General features: G+C 46.0%; 1 protein-coding gene across 6 annotated transcripts in view; it reads right to left on the bottom strand.

Moving 5' to 3' along the window:
• The window catches only part of SDK1 (sidekick cell adhesion molecule 1), a 980,492-nt gene that overhangs the window by 384,829 nt on the left and 577,322 nt on the right, over positions 1-18,341 (bottom strand). For all 6 annotated transcript variants that reach the window (XM_070064289.1, XM_070064291.1, XM_070064290.1 and 3 more), the window contains one exon: positions 14,821-14,954. In XM_070064289.1, the coding sequence (XP_069920390.1) occupies positions 14,821-14,954 (134 nt within the window). The remainder of the gene's footprint in view (positions 1-14,820; positions 14,955-18,341) is intronic.

Raw genomic sequence — 18,341 nt, 5'->3', positions numbered from 1 at the left:
TTGGATCAGCCCAGCTCCAGCCATTGTGACCATTTGGGAGTGAAATAGTGGTGGAAGCCCTCTCTCTGTGTGTCTTTCCCTCTCTCTGTCTTTAACTCTGCCCCTCAAATAAATCTTTAGAACATATTATAACTGAAATGAATAAAGAAAAGAAAGCTCAAAATAATTGCCTTTTCATTCCATATTTCTTTATGATAGTATCATTTTTACATAATTTCCCCAAGGCCATTTTCTTAAGTTCAGGAGAAGTTTTCTTGAGCAGACTAAAGGAGCAAAAAACCTGAAATTCTTGTAAATGAACCAATAACCAAAGGGTTGATTTATGCATATGGTTCCATACCTAATCATCCTGACCAATGAGAGTTTACAGAAAGGGAGAGGTGTGAACTGCAGAGCACATGGGTGTTGGAAACTTTCCCATGTGACGGAAAAATCTTTGTGGAATTCAACCCTTTCTAACAAAACCACCAAGTGACATCCTGTGAACAATCTTCCAAAAGAAGTGAAGAGAGCAACACGCGTGGAGCATCCCACTTGAAGGGACAGCCCTCATGAAGAGAATCACCAGCAGACAAGACAGCAGCCGCCGGACCAGTGAAGGAGCCACCGCTCCGCCTAGCTCAGCTCCTACACTGCAAGTACAAGTCAGGAACCAGAACGGAAAAGCACTCATCATTGGGAACTTTTCACTAGGGTTTGGCAAAGACCCATTTTAGGTTTGTATCTTGCCCTCTGGGTAAATCTCCAAACCATTACAGCCTTCAGACCTCCCAGACGGTTATTCAGGACTGCGTAACTAATCAGAACCAGAAAATCCCCAGCTCTCAGTCTTATGATCCAGTGAAACTATAAAAGTTTGGAGTATCTTAAACATCTATGCTTGCCAGATATTCCTAGGCAAAAAAGCCAGCTCCCTGGTGATCAGAGGTCACAGGGTTCCTACGACCCACTCTAGCAGATACAGAGCCGTTCCAGGCTGGAACGGTGGGGGCCGACTCTGTGCTAAGAGGCTTCCTGAGGACTATCAAGGGTGAGAAGGCACAGCCAGAGTCATGATCCCGTGACGAAGAACCACAGGCAGACTGCTATGGATCTGCTAACGAGAACACACAGGAAGAATCTGCACGGTTAGATGAATTTCTGGTTCCTAGTATTTCCGATATGAATTCCGTTCCTGTGCTTCTCAGACACAAAGCGTTCTTGGAGAGTCCAGCACTGTGGATTTGGTAATGGCTTTCAGGGTTGCAGAGTGGCCTTCACTTCACCTGCTTTTCCGAGGGCTTGATTTAATATTCTCAGCCACATTGTAAAGATCTACAATTTTAATTACCTGCTGTAATTGGTTTCCATAAGAGCCAGGAGAACATCATTTACAGTGATCAGCAATAAAATATTATGACTAAGTGGTCAAGGCAGAACTGACTTGTTTGGTGACCAGTTGTTTGGCTGCAGAGTCTGACACAGCAGCCAGATAAAGAAAGCTCAGAGTGATTCTGGAAGTAAGAAATAAAAATCCCACAATGTGGATAATCTCCTAAGATGGGGAAAGTCTCCTTGGAGGAAGACAGGTCTGAGTCCCAAACTAAATCACATAATTAACGCAATGAGCCTGTGCCACTCATTCCTTCGACTTCTTCCTGATTTGTAAAATAGGGATAATACTGACCTCAAGGTTTCTTGGTATTTTTAATGGGGATTAACTTTTTAAAAATGTGTTATCTATTTATATACTAGACACACAGTCGACTAACACATGGCTGTGTGACTACTTCACTCATGGTGTTTTTTCTTTTTTCTTTTTTTTGACAGGCAGAGTGGACAGTGAGAGAGAGAGAGAGAGAGAGAGAGGTCTTCCTTTGCCGTTGGTTCACCCCCCAATGGCTGCTGCGGCCAGCGCACTGCACTGATCCGAAGGCAGGAGCCAGGTGCTTCTCCTGGTCTCCCATGGGGTGCAGGGCCCAAGCACTTGGGCTATCCTCCACTGCACTCCCTGGCCACAGCAGAGAGCTGGGCTGGAAGAGGAGCAACCAGGACAGAACCAGCGCCCTGACCGGGATTAGAACCCGGTGTGCCGGCGCCGCAGGTGGAGGATTAGCCTAGTGAGCTGTGGCGCCCGCCCACTTATATGCTTTCATTATACTTGGAGCCAACTCGTGTTTTGAACTGCTTAAAGTTTGAAATCACAGTTACTCTACAGGATCTTAGGCCCACCCTTGAAAAACATTGTGCTATTATTGCAGAGTTTGGTTCCCACCAAATCAGAAAACCACACATTCTCATTTTTCTGAAAGATGAAATTTGAACAACCTAGCCCAGCGAATCAGACAACCTGGATTTTGAAAGCCTCAGAAATTCAGAAGGGAGAAAAACTAAGCAGGTGTTTTTAAGTAGCAGCTCCTGAACACTGAACTCACGCTTGAGAGGAAAGATAACACGGGAAGATCTGAGAATTTTTGCTTAGAATGTGACTGAAAGCTGAGCACCAGGGAGGTGACCAGGATCATCATCTGTATCAGTTCCTGAGTAAACACTGCTTTTCCAAAAAAAAACCATATTGTAAGCAACAACTCGTTCTGCGGCCTCATCTCAGCGATAGCCTTGACTTTGTATAGGATCCTCCCAGACAAGATGTGCAGTGGATGCATGTTGGAGCTGATAAAATGATTCCCATGTCCACCCAGTTTGTGCTTTTTAAACATTCCTTAAAAACACACACACACACTCACACACACACAATGGAATTTTATTTCGATGACAAACTCGAGCCTACAACTATTTAGTAAATGAAGAGCAAACATTTCATTTTCCTATCCCGAACTCTCAAAGAAAAAGTATCAGTAAATAATTATCTGTGAACAGATTAGGGGTAAGGCAAACTGGTGATTCCTTTTGATGCTCATTACAGGGACAGGGAAAGCAGACAAGGTGCCTGAATGACTGTAACCTTCCAAGTGTCCAGGAGGACATGCAGGATACGTTCAGTCCCCAGCAATGTAATGTTTGAAAAGTTACATTTACAAATTATGATACTACATGAAATTATCCCAAATTCTCTGTCAATGGAACGCAGGCTTCTGACTGTCAATGAGTTTAGAAATTAGATCCCGCAGGCACAGGTGAGAATTAGGGCTACTTCAAGTTCTAGCCCTGAAACTGCCACAAATAAAGTACCCCCATGCTGAAGTATCTGAACATAATTTAAACTGGTGTATTAACAAGGGGTAAGGGGAAAAGGGATTTGGAGGAATTATTAAAGCTGAGGTATGTGGGAGAGTTTGTGAAGAATCCAACCAGGCATATCATTACTGGATAATAATTTGTGTCCTTAAATAATCAGACCATAATTGGGAGAAGTAACTGAACGCTTATGGTTCATTTACTGGAACCAACTGGTCAGTTCAGCTTCTTAATCAATTCTCCCAGGTGCTGGCCTTACTCCCCGGGTGGAGTTTACCCACTGTGGGAAGTCTGCCACAGAAATTCAGTATTAATACCTGGGAATTAGGGAGTGCAACCGTGTACATCAGTCTTGTAAAGCCAGTGGGACAGACCATGCCCTACTTCATGTTCTGTCTGCTATCTTACACATTGCTGTTGAGAATAAAATCACCACCACATTACTATGAACTGCAATCTACTGTTGTGACGTTCTATCAGTAAGCAGCGACTCCAGTCTCCCCTTCTACTACACCTAAGCCAAAGCTGTGTGACTGCCTGCCCAGAGGAGCCTCTGTAGGGCTACAAAAGGGTGCCCGCTTCCAACCTGTGTTTACACGGCCGGCACACTGGTGTTGCTTACCAGGAATGGATTCAGTATCAAAGCAGAAAGCCTAGGGGGTATGCATTTGGCACAGTGGTTAAGGGGCCACTTGGGACACTCATATCCCACAGCGGACAGCGTGGGTTTGAATCTTGGCTCCACTCCCAACTCCAGCTCCCCACTAATATGCACCAAGCGAGGTAGCAGGTAATGGCTCAAGTACCTGGGTCACTGTAACTCACATGGGACACCCAGGTGGAGTTCCTAGCTTTGGCCTGGCTCAGCCCCATCTGTTGTGGGCCTTGAGGAGTGACCAGTTCCTCACTCACAACCCCCCACCCCCGCCTTTCAAATAAAGATAAGTAAGAAAAACCAACCAACCAAAAGCATCTTTTTAAAAGAAAACAAAGCCAAGCTAGAGGCAGACCTCTAGACAGACTCTGTGGCAGCATGAGCTGCCTCGGTAGAGGACCACTTTCCCGTCTAGGTTGTGTCTTTTCCCTTGGCTTCTCTCTCTTGGACACATTTTGACACCAAGCACACCCCCAGTCTCCAGGGTCTATGCTGTTCCACTTTTGCAGGAGAAACCAGGGTTTTGAGTAGGTCAAATAAACTTTGCCTGAACCTTCAACTTGCCACTTAACTATTCTTGTGATTTAGGTCAATAACCTCAACTCTCACAGCATCAGCATCCTCCACTTCGAAACAGGGTTCATCACACTCTAAAAGGCTACCGTGGAGAAATGAGAAACCACGCGAAACCATCTGCCTGGAGCTCCAGGTGCTAACGCCCTTAGAGAGGGGCTCTCCAGGACTACTGATCAAAAACTATAGTCAGATCTGCACAGGGCTAGGATCATGCTGCCCCAAGATCACCCTGAAGGATTCTGTAAAACTCTGCATCTTTATCACATTTCAAGTTGACATCTAAAATTTTTTGCCACAAATCTAAAGGACTGCAAATAATATGATTTCTAGCACATTTTAGTATTTTACTATTCAGGTATTTTTAATAAGCAAAAACTATGACAGCTCTCTTTTATATCTATTCAAAAGAATCTAAATATTTGATGGAACATACAAAGATTTGATATGTATCATCAACCACTTTGAAGATACATAAACAAGCTCTAATTTTTAATAGTCAAAATTTATATCTTTTTTCTGCTTGAAAATGTATTTTCATTATATTCCTCTCACAGAATTATATACTAATTTATTATATTTATTGATTCAAAGTATTATATTGATCATCATATCAGAGACTGCATAATATGCATATAAATTACTATTTAGCCAGCAACCATATGGCTCTGGGGTGAAAAAAAATCCTGCATTGAATATTATAATTATTATTGGCATTCAATAAAAAAATTACTAATTTTGATGAATAGTTTACATTTAAAAATAACTGGAAGGTGCCGTGCTGTGGTGCAGTAGGTTAAAGCCCCAGCCCGCAGTGCTGGCATCCCATATGGGTGCCGGTTCAAGTCCCAGCTGCTCCATTTCTGTTCCAGCTCCCTGCTAATGAGACTGGGAAAGCAGTGAAGGATGTGCTTGGGCCCCTGAACCCACGTGGGAGATCTGGAGGAAGCTCCTGACTCCTGGCTTCAGATCAGCTCAACTCTGGCTGTTGAGGCCATCTGAGTAGTGAACCAGTGGATGGAAGATCTCTGTCTCTCTTTCTGTCTCTACCTCCCTCTGTAACTGTCTTTCAAATAAAAAAAAAAATAACTGGAAATGCAACTCTCAGTGAGACAGATAGTGAAATGTACCCTAATTCTAATCCTACTTTCCTTTTTAGTAGCTATAACTGCCGCGAAATTCTGTTCATAAAAAGCAACAGATGAGGATGGATGGAAGTTCGCACAGAACACTTCCCGGTCGTGTAATCTCCTTCAGAGCTACACTGTGGACCAAAGGCACACGGAACACTTCCCAGTTGTGTAATCTCCTTCAGAGCTACACTGTGGACTAAAGGCACACGGAACACTTCCCAGTTGTGTAATCTCCTTTGGAGTGTTACACTGTACACCAAAGGCACGTGGGAGTCTATCAGGACAGACAAACCCTGTTGTAGTGAACAAACCTCAGACACAACGGGTTACTTCTTCCTCATATAAAGTTTGACTCCCCAGGAGCAATCCTGTGGGCCATTGTATCCAGGAGCTGACTCCAATATCCAGGCTGCTTCCACCTGGGCTCCAACTTCTCAATATCGGCATGGCCAGTAGTTCCCAGAAAGGGAGGGAGTGCATGCAAGGTGACACACTGGCCCCAGAACGTCTGGCCTGAGAGTGACATGGTTCCTTCCACCCACATGGCCACCCCACCACAAAGGGGTCCTGTGGACAAGCAAATTCTCTCTCTGTGATCGATCATCAGAAGTTATTTATGATGAAACAGCAGCTCACAATGTGTTTCGGTCCTACCTCATTTTGTAGACAGCAAAGGACTGGAAACATCTGATAGGTGAAATGACTTACTCCCCGGTCATGAGTCTCCTTCACTCTCATCTCTGTGGCTGGGGTTCAGAACCATCCCTTTGTTCGGCATGTGGACCTTCACAGGCCCTCAGATAAGGTGCATGAAATAGGCTCAGGATGAGAGAGACGTCCTTCCTTCTTGCCAAGAAGGGGAGGGGCAATCATGAGGAGAGCCACCCAGAACTCCCTCCCTCAGACAGAGTACAGAGAGAGGAACAGGGAAGCAGCTCACGGCTCGAGTCTAGGGGGAGACAGTGAGCTAAAAGTGGAGAGAGCATGAGCGCAGGGAAGGGTTATGGAGGAAACGGCAGAGGAAGCGCCACACAAATGAGAGGGACATTGTGGATCTACGCGGAGGGTGTGGACACACGGCTCAGGACCCCTGCAGCCGAGAGCCTCAGCACCAGCTTTGGAGAGGGAGGTGAGAGCAGACTGCAGCAGCCCACGCCACTGGCAATAGAGCTGCGGGAAGAGCCTGGTGTGAGTCTGGCTTGGGGCCCTGTGGGGGACAGTGTACCTGCCAACCTAGAGCAAAAGAAGGGGCACGCTTCTCTCTCCCCAACCACCTGGCACCAGTGTCCTGTAACTAGCTGAGGGCAGGCCTGTGCTACTTTGGACATACGTAACAGCTACACCAGCGTGTGTCTGCGTGCCCAGCAACCAGCCGAGAGGAGATGCCTGAGTCTGGCTGGGAGAACTGACAGGGGCTGGGCGTTCATGACTGGGGAGCCTTCTGTGCTGGGGCTGTGAAAACACTGTGGCTGGGTGTGGGGGGACAGGGTGTGGTTAGGACTTCGCGCATTCTCTGTGGGCAGCTCCACATGCTTGGGCTCCTTGATGCCCTGGTGAAGAACATTTTTTTCTCATACTATTTGTTGAACTCTTTGCTTAGCATAGAGTTAATCTTCTATGTATATAGTTAAGTTAAAATAGATCTTAGTGAACAATAAGAATGGGAATAAGAGAGGGAGGAGGAAGAAGGGGGGGAATGAGGGTGGGAAGGTGGGTATGGTGGAAGAATCACTACCATTATGTTCCTAAAGTTATACTTATGAAATGCATGAAGTTTGTATACCTTAAATGAAAGGTTTTTTTGGGGAAAAAAGAGTAGGACCCAGAAATACGTGTAGGCTCCCTGGGAACTCTGTCTGCTTATCCTTGGACATCTTTGTGCAATCAAATGATAAACCCGAGACTGGGCTATTCCCAGTTTGCTCAAAAGCAGAAGGCCAATTAAAATTCATGCTTCACCACCACTCCTTAAGATTCGCTAGTGGTGAGATCCGGTTTAAAGAAAGATACCAGGGATAACAAGAGACAGGAATATGGTGGGGACAGCAGGAGCAGGTTCTGTCCCGTGGGGGTGGGGAGGGAATTATAGCTGTGTTGTCTCCTCAGTCACCTTGGATCCTTTTGCTGTTGTTACTGAAGTCTTGTTGAGTTACCTCTCCCTTTACCCTCATTCTGCACTTCATACAGATATATATTGGGGTTCAGGAATGAAATTTCAGAACTAGCATTCTAACATTGTTGATTTGTTTTCATTTCTTTGAGAAAGAGCATTTACGAGTGAGCACGCACGCCCACCTGTTGGTTTACTACCCAAACACCTGTTACGGGTGGACCTGATGCCGGCTGAAGCCGGGAGCAAGGAATTCAATCCAGGTCCCCCAGGTGAGTGGCAGGGACTCAGTTATGGGAGCCATCACATGCTGTCTCCAAGGGTACACATTAGCAGGAAGCTGGAATTGGGAGAAATGGCACTTGAGACTTAACTGGTGCCTTAGCCACTAAGCCAAATGCCTCCAGACTGGCATTTTTATTTACTTTTTAACTTTTTTTAAAAAATAATATTTAAAAGAATTAGAGAGAGGAGAGAGAGAGAGTTTCCATCTGCTGGTTCACTCCCCAGATGGTCAAATGGAGCTTCTTCCAGGTCTCCCATGCAGATGGTAGGGACCCAAACACCTGACCCATCATCTGCTGCTTCTCCCAAGCCATTATCGGGGAGCTAGATTGGAAGTGGAGCAGCTGAGGCAAGAATTGGCACCCACATGGGATGGCAATGTTGCAGGCAGTGCCTTTACCTGCTATGTTGCAATGCCAATGTGTATTTACCTTTTTTACAAAACTAAAATCATAGGTAAAAACCTGAGCTTTAATGCTATTTATTAAGCAGAGTGAGTCTACTTGTTGGATGGTCCTATGCCACACTCTATATACCAGCTATCCCAAAGTGAGGGCTGGAAATTCTCATATTCCAAAAAGTAGATGGGAGGCCATGTGTCTGCTTGCTCTCAAAACCTTCCAGGGCACTGTGGTTTCTTCAGTCTGTGGAAGAGGATCTATATTCATGTGTACTTAGTTTAAACTACACTAGTTCTCACAGAGTAAACAACTGGATACCAGAGAATTCCGAGAAGAAGCCACAGCTGTGAGTAATTTCCGATGCCAGTCTAAGCAGCTGACAAGTGCAGCAGCACGGGCACTCGCGCAGCTAGTGTGGCCCACATCACCAGGAAGAACCACGTTCTGAAACAGGTGTAACAATTTGGCAAAAACGAAAACAACACACACCCTAAATGTTAGCAGGAAGACCAAGTAAAGAGAGAGAGAGAGGAGAGATCAGCTAGAGAGAATGAAACTTTCATGATGAGCAAGGCACTTCAGGTATGAGGGGTCTTTCAAAAAATCACCAAGAATGCATATGATGAAAAAACTCAGCTCGGATTTCATTTTCTTTAGGCACCAAAATAAACATCTTTTAATTCCATTTTCCCATAAATTCTTGGAAGTGCCCTCATATTTTCATGTCACCATTTTGTCTCTGGTAAGACGGTCAGTACCTGTAAAAAATAAGTAAGTATTCTTGTGTTGTGGCTTATTTTCTGATGGGGCGCCAATCAAACAGCTCCAGAGACCACGCCCTGCAGCTGGCTCCACCCACCTCAGCTCAGAGACCACGCCCTGCAGCTGGCTCCACCTCCCTCAGCTCAGAGACCATGCCCTGCAGCTGGCTCCACCCACCTCAGCTCAGAGACCACGCCCTGCAGCTGGCTCCACCCACCTCAGCTCAGAGACCACGCCCTGCAGCTGGCTCCACCCACCTCAGCTCAGAGACCACGCCCTGCAGCTGGCTCCACCTCCCTCAGCTCAGAGACCACGCCCTGCAGCTGGCTCCACCCACCTCAGCTCAGAGACCACGCCCTGCAGCTGGCTCCACCCACCTCAGCTCAGAGACCACGCCCTGCAGCTGGCTCCACCCACCTCAGCTCCAGAGACCATGCACTGCATCTGACTCCACCTCCCTCAGCTCAGAGACCACGCCCTGCAGCTGGCTCCACCCACCTCAGCTCCAGAGACCATGCACTGCATCTGACTCCACCTACCTCAGCTCAGAGACCACGCCCTGCAGCTGGCTCCACCTACCTCAGCTCAGAGACCACGCCCTGCAGCTGGCTCCACCCACCTCAGCTCAGAGACCACGCCCTGCAGCTGGCTCCACCCACCTCAGCTCAGAGACCACGCCCTGCAGCTGGCTCCACCTCCCTCAGCTCAGAGACCACGCCCTGCAGCTGGCTCCACCCCCTGAGCTCAGAGACCACGCCCTGCAGCTGGCTCCACCCACCTCAGCTCCAGGAGGCAGAGCCACAGCAAGCCTTGTATTCCATACACACCCGCAGCCCACACTAGGGTTGGGTATGGCTCTGTCATCAGTGTGGCAGTGCTGGGAGGCGGTGGGAACCTTTAAGACACAGAGCCTGGTAGGAGGACACTGGGTCGTTGGGGGTGCTGCCTTCTGAGGGAATGAGGTTGCTCCTGCGGGGGCCTGAAGCAGGAATCTACAAGAGTAAGCTGCCCCTCCACAAGCTCCAGCTTCCTGTCTTGTCCACTGGTGGCCCCTGCACGCACTCCACCTGTGCTGCCCTCTTGCACCGGCCCTTGGCCAAGCTGGCATCACTCAGTCTGGACTTTCTGCCTCCAAAACAATGAGCTAAATAAAATTTCTTTGTAAAGTTTCCAGCCTCAGGTATTTCAATACGGTAACAGAAAACAGATTACAACACCCCACTCAGCAGGTTCTTTATGTAGCCAAATGACTGAACTTCCAACTTTACCATAAAATACTTGCTATTTATGCTTCTGAAAATCCTGGCAGCACAGTCTCATTTGACCTATACAGCTGTGGCTTGATTTTAAATTGTGTATTTGTGAAGTGGGTACTGCCCTCGGACTGGTTTTGAGTAATATCTGAAGCCATTCCTATTGCTTCAGCAATCTAGTTGATGTCAAAGTGCATTTGGAAGGATTGTGCCTGCTTCCCTTCCTCCTTTAATGGTTAAAGAAATAAGGAAAATATGACGGAAGTTTATCCAGACATACAAAAGCCATGTTTTACCCGGCAGTCTTCTCAGATGGTTGTTGGAAGACATTATTCTCAGGAATCTACTTCCCACTACTAAACATATATGAGGTTTGCAGTTAAATTAGCATTGTAGAGGACAAAAGAATGTTAAGTGGCCTTCAGAATTAAAAGCAAGGGTTTGTCAGCCTGAAGGAGGATCAGCTGAAATGATATCCTATCTGCAAATGTTGTTTGAAGAGGAGACATTAAAATGAAAGAGGTGAAAAAAACAGGAAGGAGAGAGGCAGTCATTTCTGTTTTAATCTAAGCTTCATCCCTGGCGAGAATCTCATTACACTGGACATCTTGAATATTGGATCAGAACTGATGATGTGTCTAACGTATGTACGATGGCCTTTAAACAATGATTGAGTAATCACTCTACAGAATTCTCATCTCCTAACTCTAGGGATTTTTTTATATTTTTTTAAAGAAGAAACTCTCGTTCACACATTAATTCAGTTCAGAAGATCTGATCTGCAGACGTTAACTCAATGTAAAACCTTCAAAGCAAGAGCCAAAAACAGGTTGACAGGTTTATAAAAGTCTGCCTGGGTGTGACCTCAGAATAGAAATGTCTGTTCTCGGGGGAAGTTCAGCCCATTCATTCTCTGGTGTGTACCTGAGCTGTGGGAGCTGGCCATGAAAAATTCATGCAGGTTGCTTAGACAGTCCCACCTACGTCCTGAACATCTGCTGGCTTCACATCACATTAGAACTTCAAAGAGAACCCACCCCGGTACTGCAGGCGGCTCTCCCTGGGAGCAAGGGGATGGGGAGGTCAGGACCTCTCTCTCCTGACGGCGCTATCTGTGTGCAACAAGCTGTAATTTATCTTCCTAACCAAACAGAAGTGGGGGGAGACAGACAATAATGCCATCCACTAAACATGCACAAACAGCAGGCTACGGTACTGCTAGGGGTCTGAAGTCACTCCTAACATTCACACTTCTTAAAAAAATTATTAAAAAAAATCTAAGCGTACTTTATCTGTTGATTTCCATAAGCTTCAAGTAAAGCCACAATATTTCGCAACTGCAAAGATGGTGAGGTTTTTGAACCATTAGGGATGCAGTTGTTCATGAAAATGTATTTTCTTCTCTTGGCTGGGTGGTGGCAGGTCACTCATTAAGATGGTTTGACACAGGGCTGGACCCCTGCTGCTACCTACTTGTTGAGGAAACAGCTCACTGTTATACCAGGAAGTAAGAGTGAGAGCCATAGGACAGTTTCCAATTTTAAATTAGTTACAGAACAATCCACCTGGCATTTATCTCCAGTACCCCACTACTGTAATCATATTTACCACACTAAGGTCTCCTACTTTATTCTCCTGACACCAAAGAAAAATTTGTCTTCCTTAAGTGATAATTGTCTGGAGTATCTTTTGAGTCTTCAGAAATGCTGGCTGGCAATTTTTTAAAAAATTTTTCATCAATCCTGTTTGGTGTTTTTACAGAAGCCTCCGTTGGAAAACAAGAAGACGTCTTATTGCGCGGCACACACTGCGTCTCACCAGCAGCGGGAATGGGTCTTGAAAGTATCTAACTCACATAAATCCAGAGAAGTGGTGAGTTCTTCAATAGTTCAGGTTCTTCCAAGGTGCTGAGAGGCTGGGTCCTGACCTACAGCGTCCCCTGCTAAGGGCCCTCACTGTGGTCCAGCCAGGAGCAGCATTTAAACACAATCATGGGGTTTTCTGCAGATTTATCAAGACTTCTGATCTTTACAGGTTTTCAAAATAGAACTTTTAGGGAGAAAATGCATAATTGGGTGCCATTTAACATTTCGCTAAATCCAATATGTCAACAGGAAGGTTCTCTGAAGAATTAAAATAAGGCAGGTTCCTCAAACTCCTTACTTCTCACATTTTACGCAGTCCTGCTAAAAAGCAAAGAATATAAAAAAGGAACAAAACGCAGGGCTTTCTCCTAAGATTTAAAGTAAGTCTATATTATCCACCTCATTATATCTCACCTTTTACACATTTCACTTGGTGCCAGTGAAAAGATAAAAATATACAAGGGAATAAAATGCAAGCCAGTTAATTATAATATTTATGAGCAGCTTCTAGTGTACTTTTTGGTTGGGGTAGGAACAGAAATTATTGAAAAATTTACATATTCCAATTATCTAATGCCATACTATTGCATTAGAAAGGCAATTTGCAGATTCACTATGTTAATTTTATTTTCTACTGGCTGGTTACAGTGTAGGCCTGTAGGAAAGGAGGAGGTGCAGTCTATTTTGTAACTTTGTGATGTCAGCATCATGTTAGCCAGGATTTCTGTGGAATTATTTTCCCATCTTCTACACACAAAAGCAAAGCTCCTTGTCTGACCCAGAATTGTATCCCTTTGGCTTATTATTACCCTGGTATTTATATTACAATTGAATGCTGAATTAGATTCACTAAACAGAATAAATGGCGCTGGCTGTAAAACTTGGAAATCATTAAAAATAATCACAATCTACTTGGTAATACAATTTCCATCTTTCATTACCCCTACTGAAGAAAACCTTGATAAATCATATTCATCTCTGCTGTGACTCTTGGTTCTGACAGCCCTTTAAACAACAGGGCATTATGTGCTGAGCTTTGTGAATTCCCCACCCAGTCAATGGGCGTGATGCGCCCAAGCATTAAAAAGGCCTCGCTGATCCTAAATCTGCACGCAGCCCGCAGTCTGAGGAGCAAGATTCGATTCCTTGGGACTGAGGAGCTGATGGCTGGATGACGGCACGGCATGGCCACTCAGACCCACCGACAGGAATGCAGTGGGCAAGTGGAAACGCACCCAGTGAGTTCCCCCAGACTCCTGCTCCCAGAGTCTGCCGTCAGCATCTACCCAGGGAAGCTGCTGGGCCTAAGCAGCTATGCCCTTCAAGCTCCGTGTGAAGCAAACACCATTACCCCAGCCCAGGTACTTCCTAAAGCACCTGAAAGGGAAAACCGTTCCTTCAGGGTGTTGTTTTAATAAATGAAATCAGGCCGGCGCCGCGGCTCACTAGGCTAATCCTCCACCTTGCGGCGCCGGCACACCGGGTTCTAGTCCCGGTCGGGGCGCCGGATTCTGTCCCGGTTGCCCCTCTTCCAGGCCAGCCCTCTGCTGTGGCCAGGGAGTGCAGTGGGGGACGGCCCAAGTGCTTGGGCCCTGCACCCCATGGGAGACCAGGAGAAGCACCTGGCTCCTGCCATCAGATCAGCGCGGTGCGCCGGCCGCGGCAGCCATTGGAGGGTGAACCAGCGGCAAAAGGAAGACCTTTCTGTCTCTCTCTCTCATTGTCCACTCTGCCTGTCAAAAAATAATAATAATAAAAATATAAAATAAAAAAATGAAATCTACTACTATACAGATAAGCCAATATAACTCACTCGTGTCTGATGTGAACACAGTATTTTGAAATTCATCATCTGCCATGGCTGTTTCCCAAGTGTGTTTTTCCACGGCAGGGAGAGTAACCTCCCTGCAGATCATGAAGCTGCACAGTGCAAACTCCAGGTGACCTGCCCTCTGCCTGGACTGTGTTAAGCTCAGGCTTTCTGCTTTTGGTCATTTTCCCCTTTCCTAGCAATTAACTCTTGATGTTAGAATTTCAAAGGTCAAACATTGTTTTCTCAGACTTAAATGTTTTTAAATAAATTGTACATCTAACTGTGATTTGTGTATATTCTTGTCATGATTCAGGCTTTCAGTTAAATCAGGAACTCAAAACAGCCAACTGATTATGCATAAATACTGCTAATTTTACTATAACTATATGGATAGTTCTTCTCCCAAGGATTTTATTCTTAAAGAAATAACGGCTTGTGCCTAACCTAGTCTCAAATAAAATTAATGAATACAACACATTTATGCCAAAAGACTTTCGTTGTTCAAAACAGTATAAATAATAGTACACAAAAGCAAAAAATCCACAAAACAAATAAGATCTTGCATGCAGAAATATCCACTAGATCCATGATGTCTGTACATCACGTCAACGGAGAAAGCTGCTCCACAACTCTCTGAATTCTACACAGGATCAATACGAAACCGTAACCACCACACTAGAGAGAGAAGCTGTACTGCCAAAAGCTGCGCCCAACAGTGGTTAGTGACAGTGGTTATTAATTTAAATGCGATTTTCTTTGTTTCTGAATGATCACTGGGAACTTCAAAACTCACGTGCTACGCTCAGGTAGACGAAGGGGCTTGTCTTGTTTTCTCCGTTCCTCTCGTTGACAGCCTGCACGTAGTAGGCCCCGGCGTCACCAGCTGCTGTCTCAAGGATCACCAGCTGATTCTCCAGTGTGATGGCTCTGTGTCAGAAGAGTGGACAGCAGTGTTACAGCCACTCCCAGGAACCCCCACTTACACGACAACATTAACTTACACAAGCAAACTTCAGGCATGTGGTGGCAGCTATGCCCACGCTGGCCAGGCAACACTCCAGCCGGAAGTGCAAGCGTGCTCCACAGCCACACCAACCTGCCGCTGGCAGGAAAACGGCTTGGAACATAGCATCTAGACTGGTCAGAAGCCCAGAGTTCCTCTGAGAACTCCCCACAAGATCAGCTGGAAGAAATTCGAAAGGAGCAGAGCTTTTCGGGCAGGGCCTTGGTCCACAAGGGTCACAAACCTTTCAATGAGAGGGCTACACCAGCAGACCCACAAGCCTGGACAGCAGAAGTTGTCATGACTTCCCCTGCCTGGGCATGGGTCACCGCGCTCATCACAGCCTTGGCGTGTCTACTGCCACACTGGCACGGTGCTGCCGTGTGCAACTGAAATCCTCCCGGAATTCTCAACTCCACACCACACAGTTCACCTGTGCTCTTCCTCCACGTCCTCCAGCACAAGGGACAGTCTCCTAGGTCATGCCCAGATTCATCCCATGCATGCCCGTTCCAGAGAGAAAGGAAGCCCTGAGACTCATCTGATCCTATCCACCTTTCCTGTGAGCCACGGCAGCTTGATTCCGGCGGAGAGATGAGGTGTTCTCACGTGGGGATGACACAGAAAGACTCTTAGTGTACTACTCATTTAAGAAGACTGATGAGGCTAACAGCTTCCATACAGTCACGCAGCTGTGAACTGAAATGGCTGTCCTGGAGCCGCCGCTCATTCCATGATTCCGTATTATTGTCCTAGTTGAGGATGTGGGTGGGGAGTCAGAGTTTGTTTGAAACAAAAAGCAAAGCTCAGCAAACTACGTCAAGGCTGGTGAACCGGGCATGAGGGCAAGAGGAGTTCTGAGCACCAACACCGTTAGTCTAAGTATTGATTTCCAAAACACTAGACACGTCACAGGGCTCCAGGGGGAATGTCTGAACCCACCATGGCGGTTCTCTCTCCAGGGGATGGTTTTGTTCATTTTCTAGTCCTAGGTACTCAGAGCCCTTCCAGACTCGCATAATCTAAGACCTCTCATCTGGTAACACTAAAAACATGCAAAACAAGATCATCTCGCCAGAGGAATTGGCTATCATAATCTTGTTCTTCTTGCCTTTTGGAGAGCTTTTTCAAAAACTCTGCATTCTTACACATTATATAAAATTATTTTAAGAAGTTACTGCTTATTCAGAGTTCCCGAAGGATATATTACAGTCTGAGGTCTCTATGACTAACTTATTTCATATCTCATTGAAGAAAATTTCCCTATTAGGAAGTTTTCAATTTTTAGTTTCATAAAAATATTTCAAAAAGAGTTTTACTATAATTATTTATGACTCCTTTATAGATTCTTTAATGGAACCAAAGAAATTGTTCCATTTTATTTTAGTATGTTACACTGGCACCTAAAATTAAATATGAATATTTACTACACATGAAGTTATACATTTAGTATAATTTAAAAACTGAATATATAATTTTTTCCTTAACATCTGATTTTTTTTACCCCAGTAATTTCAACTATGCCTGTTATTTCTCAGAATTATTCTTTTTAAATGCCCAATAATTCTGTATATTATTTATGACACTGTTTTAAGGGTACTGAAAGTAAGCAAATAAAGAACAAAAATACTGAAATTTTTTTTTATTTTTTTATTTTTTTGACAGGCAGAGTGGACAGTGAGAGAGAGAGACAGAGAGAAAGGTCTTCCTTTGCCGTTGGTTCACCCTCCAATGGCCGCCGCGGCCGGCGCGCTGCGGCCGGCGTACCGTGCTGATCCGATGGCAGGAGCCAGGAGCCAGGTGCTTTTCCTGGTCTCCCATGGGGTGCAGGGCCCAAGCACCCGGGCCATCCTCCACTGCACTCCCTGGCCACAGCAGAGGGCTGGCCTGGAAGAGGGGCAACCGGGACAGAATCCAGCGCCCCGACCGGGACTAGAACCCGGTGTGCCGGCGCTGCTAGGCGGAGGATTAGCCTAGTGAGCCGCGGCGCCGGCCCAAAAATACTGAAATTTACACCTATGGTATTATTTTTGAGCTCATTTGTTTTCTTTCAGTTTCTAACTTCCATACTGGCTGAACTAAAAATTCATGCAGAAAAAGTTATTTGTTTACTTATTTGCCAAAAAAGACATTACAAAAATGCTGACTAGTTGGAGAACCTAAGGTAAGTTTAGAACAGCTCACCAGGGAACCATTTCTTTCTTCTCTTCAAATACTTCTAAACAGAAGACACTGATTTGTTAAATAAAAATACAAAGAAGCATTCCAGTTCTGCTAACTGCAGTTAGAAGAACAATTTCTACAGACAGTGTGTGGGCACCGTGCCCCGCAGACCCACCTCTGTCACAGTGTCAGCACCTGTTACCCTGCCCTGCAACGTGAAGAGGTCAACATCTCACCCTCGGAACCAGTGTGCAGCTTGGTCATTGTGTCCAAGGTGCTCATGGACCCAGTGTTATGCCCACTAGGCGAACGACCTCATCATGAAGTTGACAAAGCTGCTGGCAGGACAGGGGGAATCAAAAGCACCGTGTCCTTGCTAACCTCTCTGGGCTGATGGAACCAGCCAGCCGGCAGCCCGTCCTGGCTGGACACCCTTGCTTCCCTCAGGTTCACACGTGTCTGGCTAAAGTTGCTGATACTGGACATCAACAGCTGCTGACACAAGCCCTCAACAGCAGCAAGAGCCACCTGGGATGGAGAGAAGTGTGTGTTCTGTGCTTCTACATGCGTGTCCACATAGAGTGCCAGCAGTGGCTAGTCTCTGAGTGATAAGATCGTCCTACTAACTTTTGATTTCTCAGTTCTAAAATATTTCCACTTTTTCTACAATAAAGTATTGTTTTTCATTTTTTGACAGGCAGAGTGGACAGTGAGAGAGAGAGAGACAGAGAGAAAGGTCTTCCTTTTGCCGCTGGTTCACCCTCCAATGGCTGCTGCGGCTGGTGCGCTGAGGCCAGCGCACCGCGCTGATCCGATGGCAGGAGCCAGGTGCTTCTCCTGGTCTCCCATGGGGTGCAGGGCCAAGCACTTGGGCCATCCTCCACTGCACTCCCTGGCCACAGCAGAGAGCTGGCCTGGAAGAGGGGCAACCGGGACAGAATCCGGCGCCCTGACCGGGACTAGAACCTGGAGTGGCGGCGCTACAAGGTGGAGGGAGGATTAGCCTAGTGAGCCGCGGCGCCAGCCTACAATAAAGTATTGTTAACAGAAGAACAATGTTCAAAATGGATGCAAGGGAATGCTAAGCCACGATGATGGCGAAGTTTAACACTTGGCTCATAACATGGACTCTTTGGCTCTATTGAAAC

Source organism: Oryctolagus cuniculus, chromosome 19 (genome assembly GCF_964237555.1).
Source record: "Oryctolagus cuniculus chromosome 19, mOryCun1.1, whole genome shotgun sequence".
NCBI lineage: Eukaryota > Metazoa > Chordata > Mammalia > Lagomorpha > Leporidae > Oryctolagus > Oryctolagus cuniculus.
Note: the sequence above shows the minus strand (reverse complement) of the source record. Positions and strands in the feature narration are given on the sequence as shown.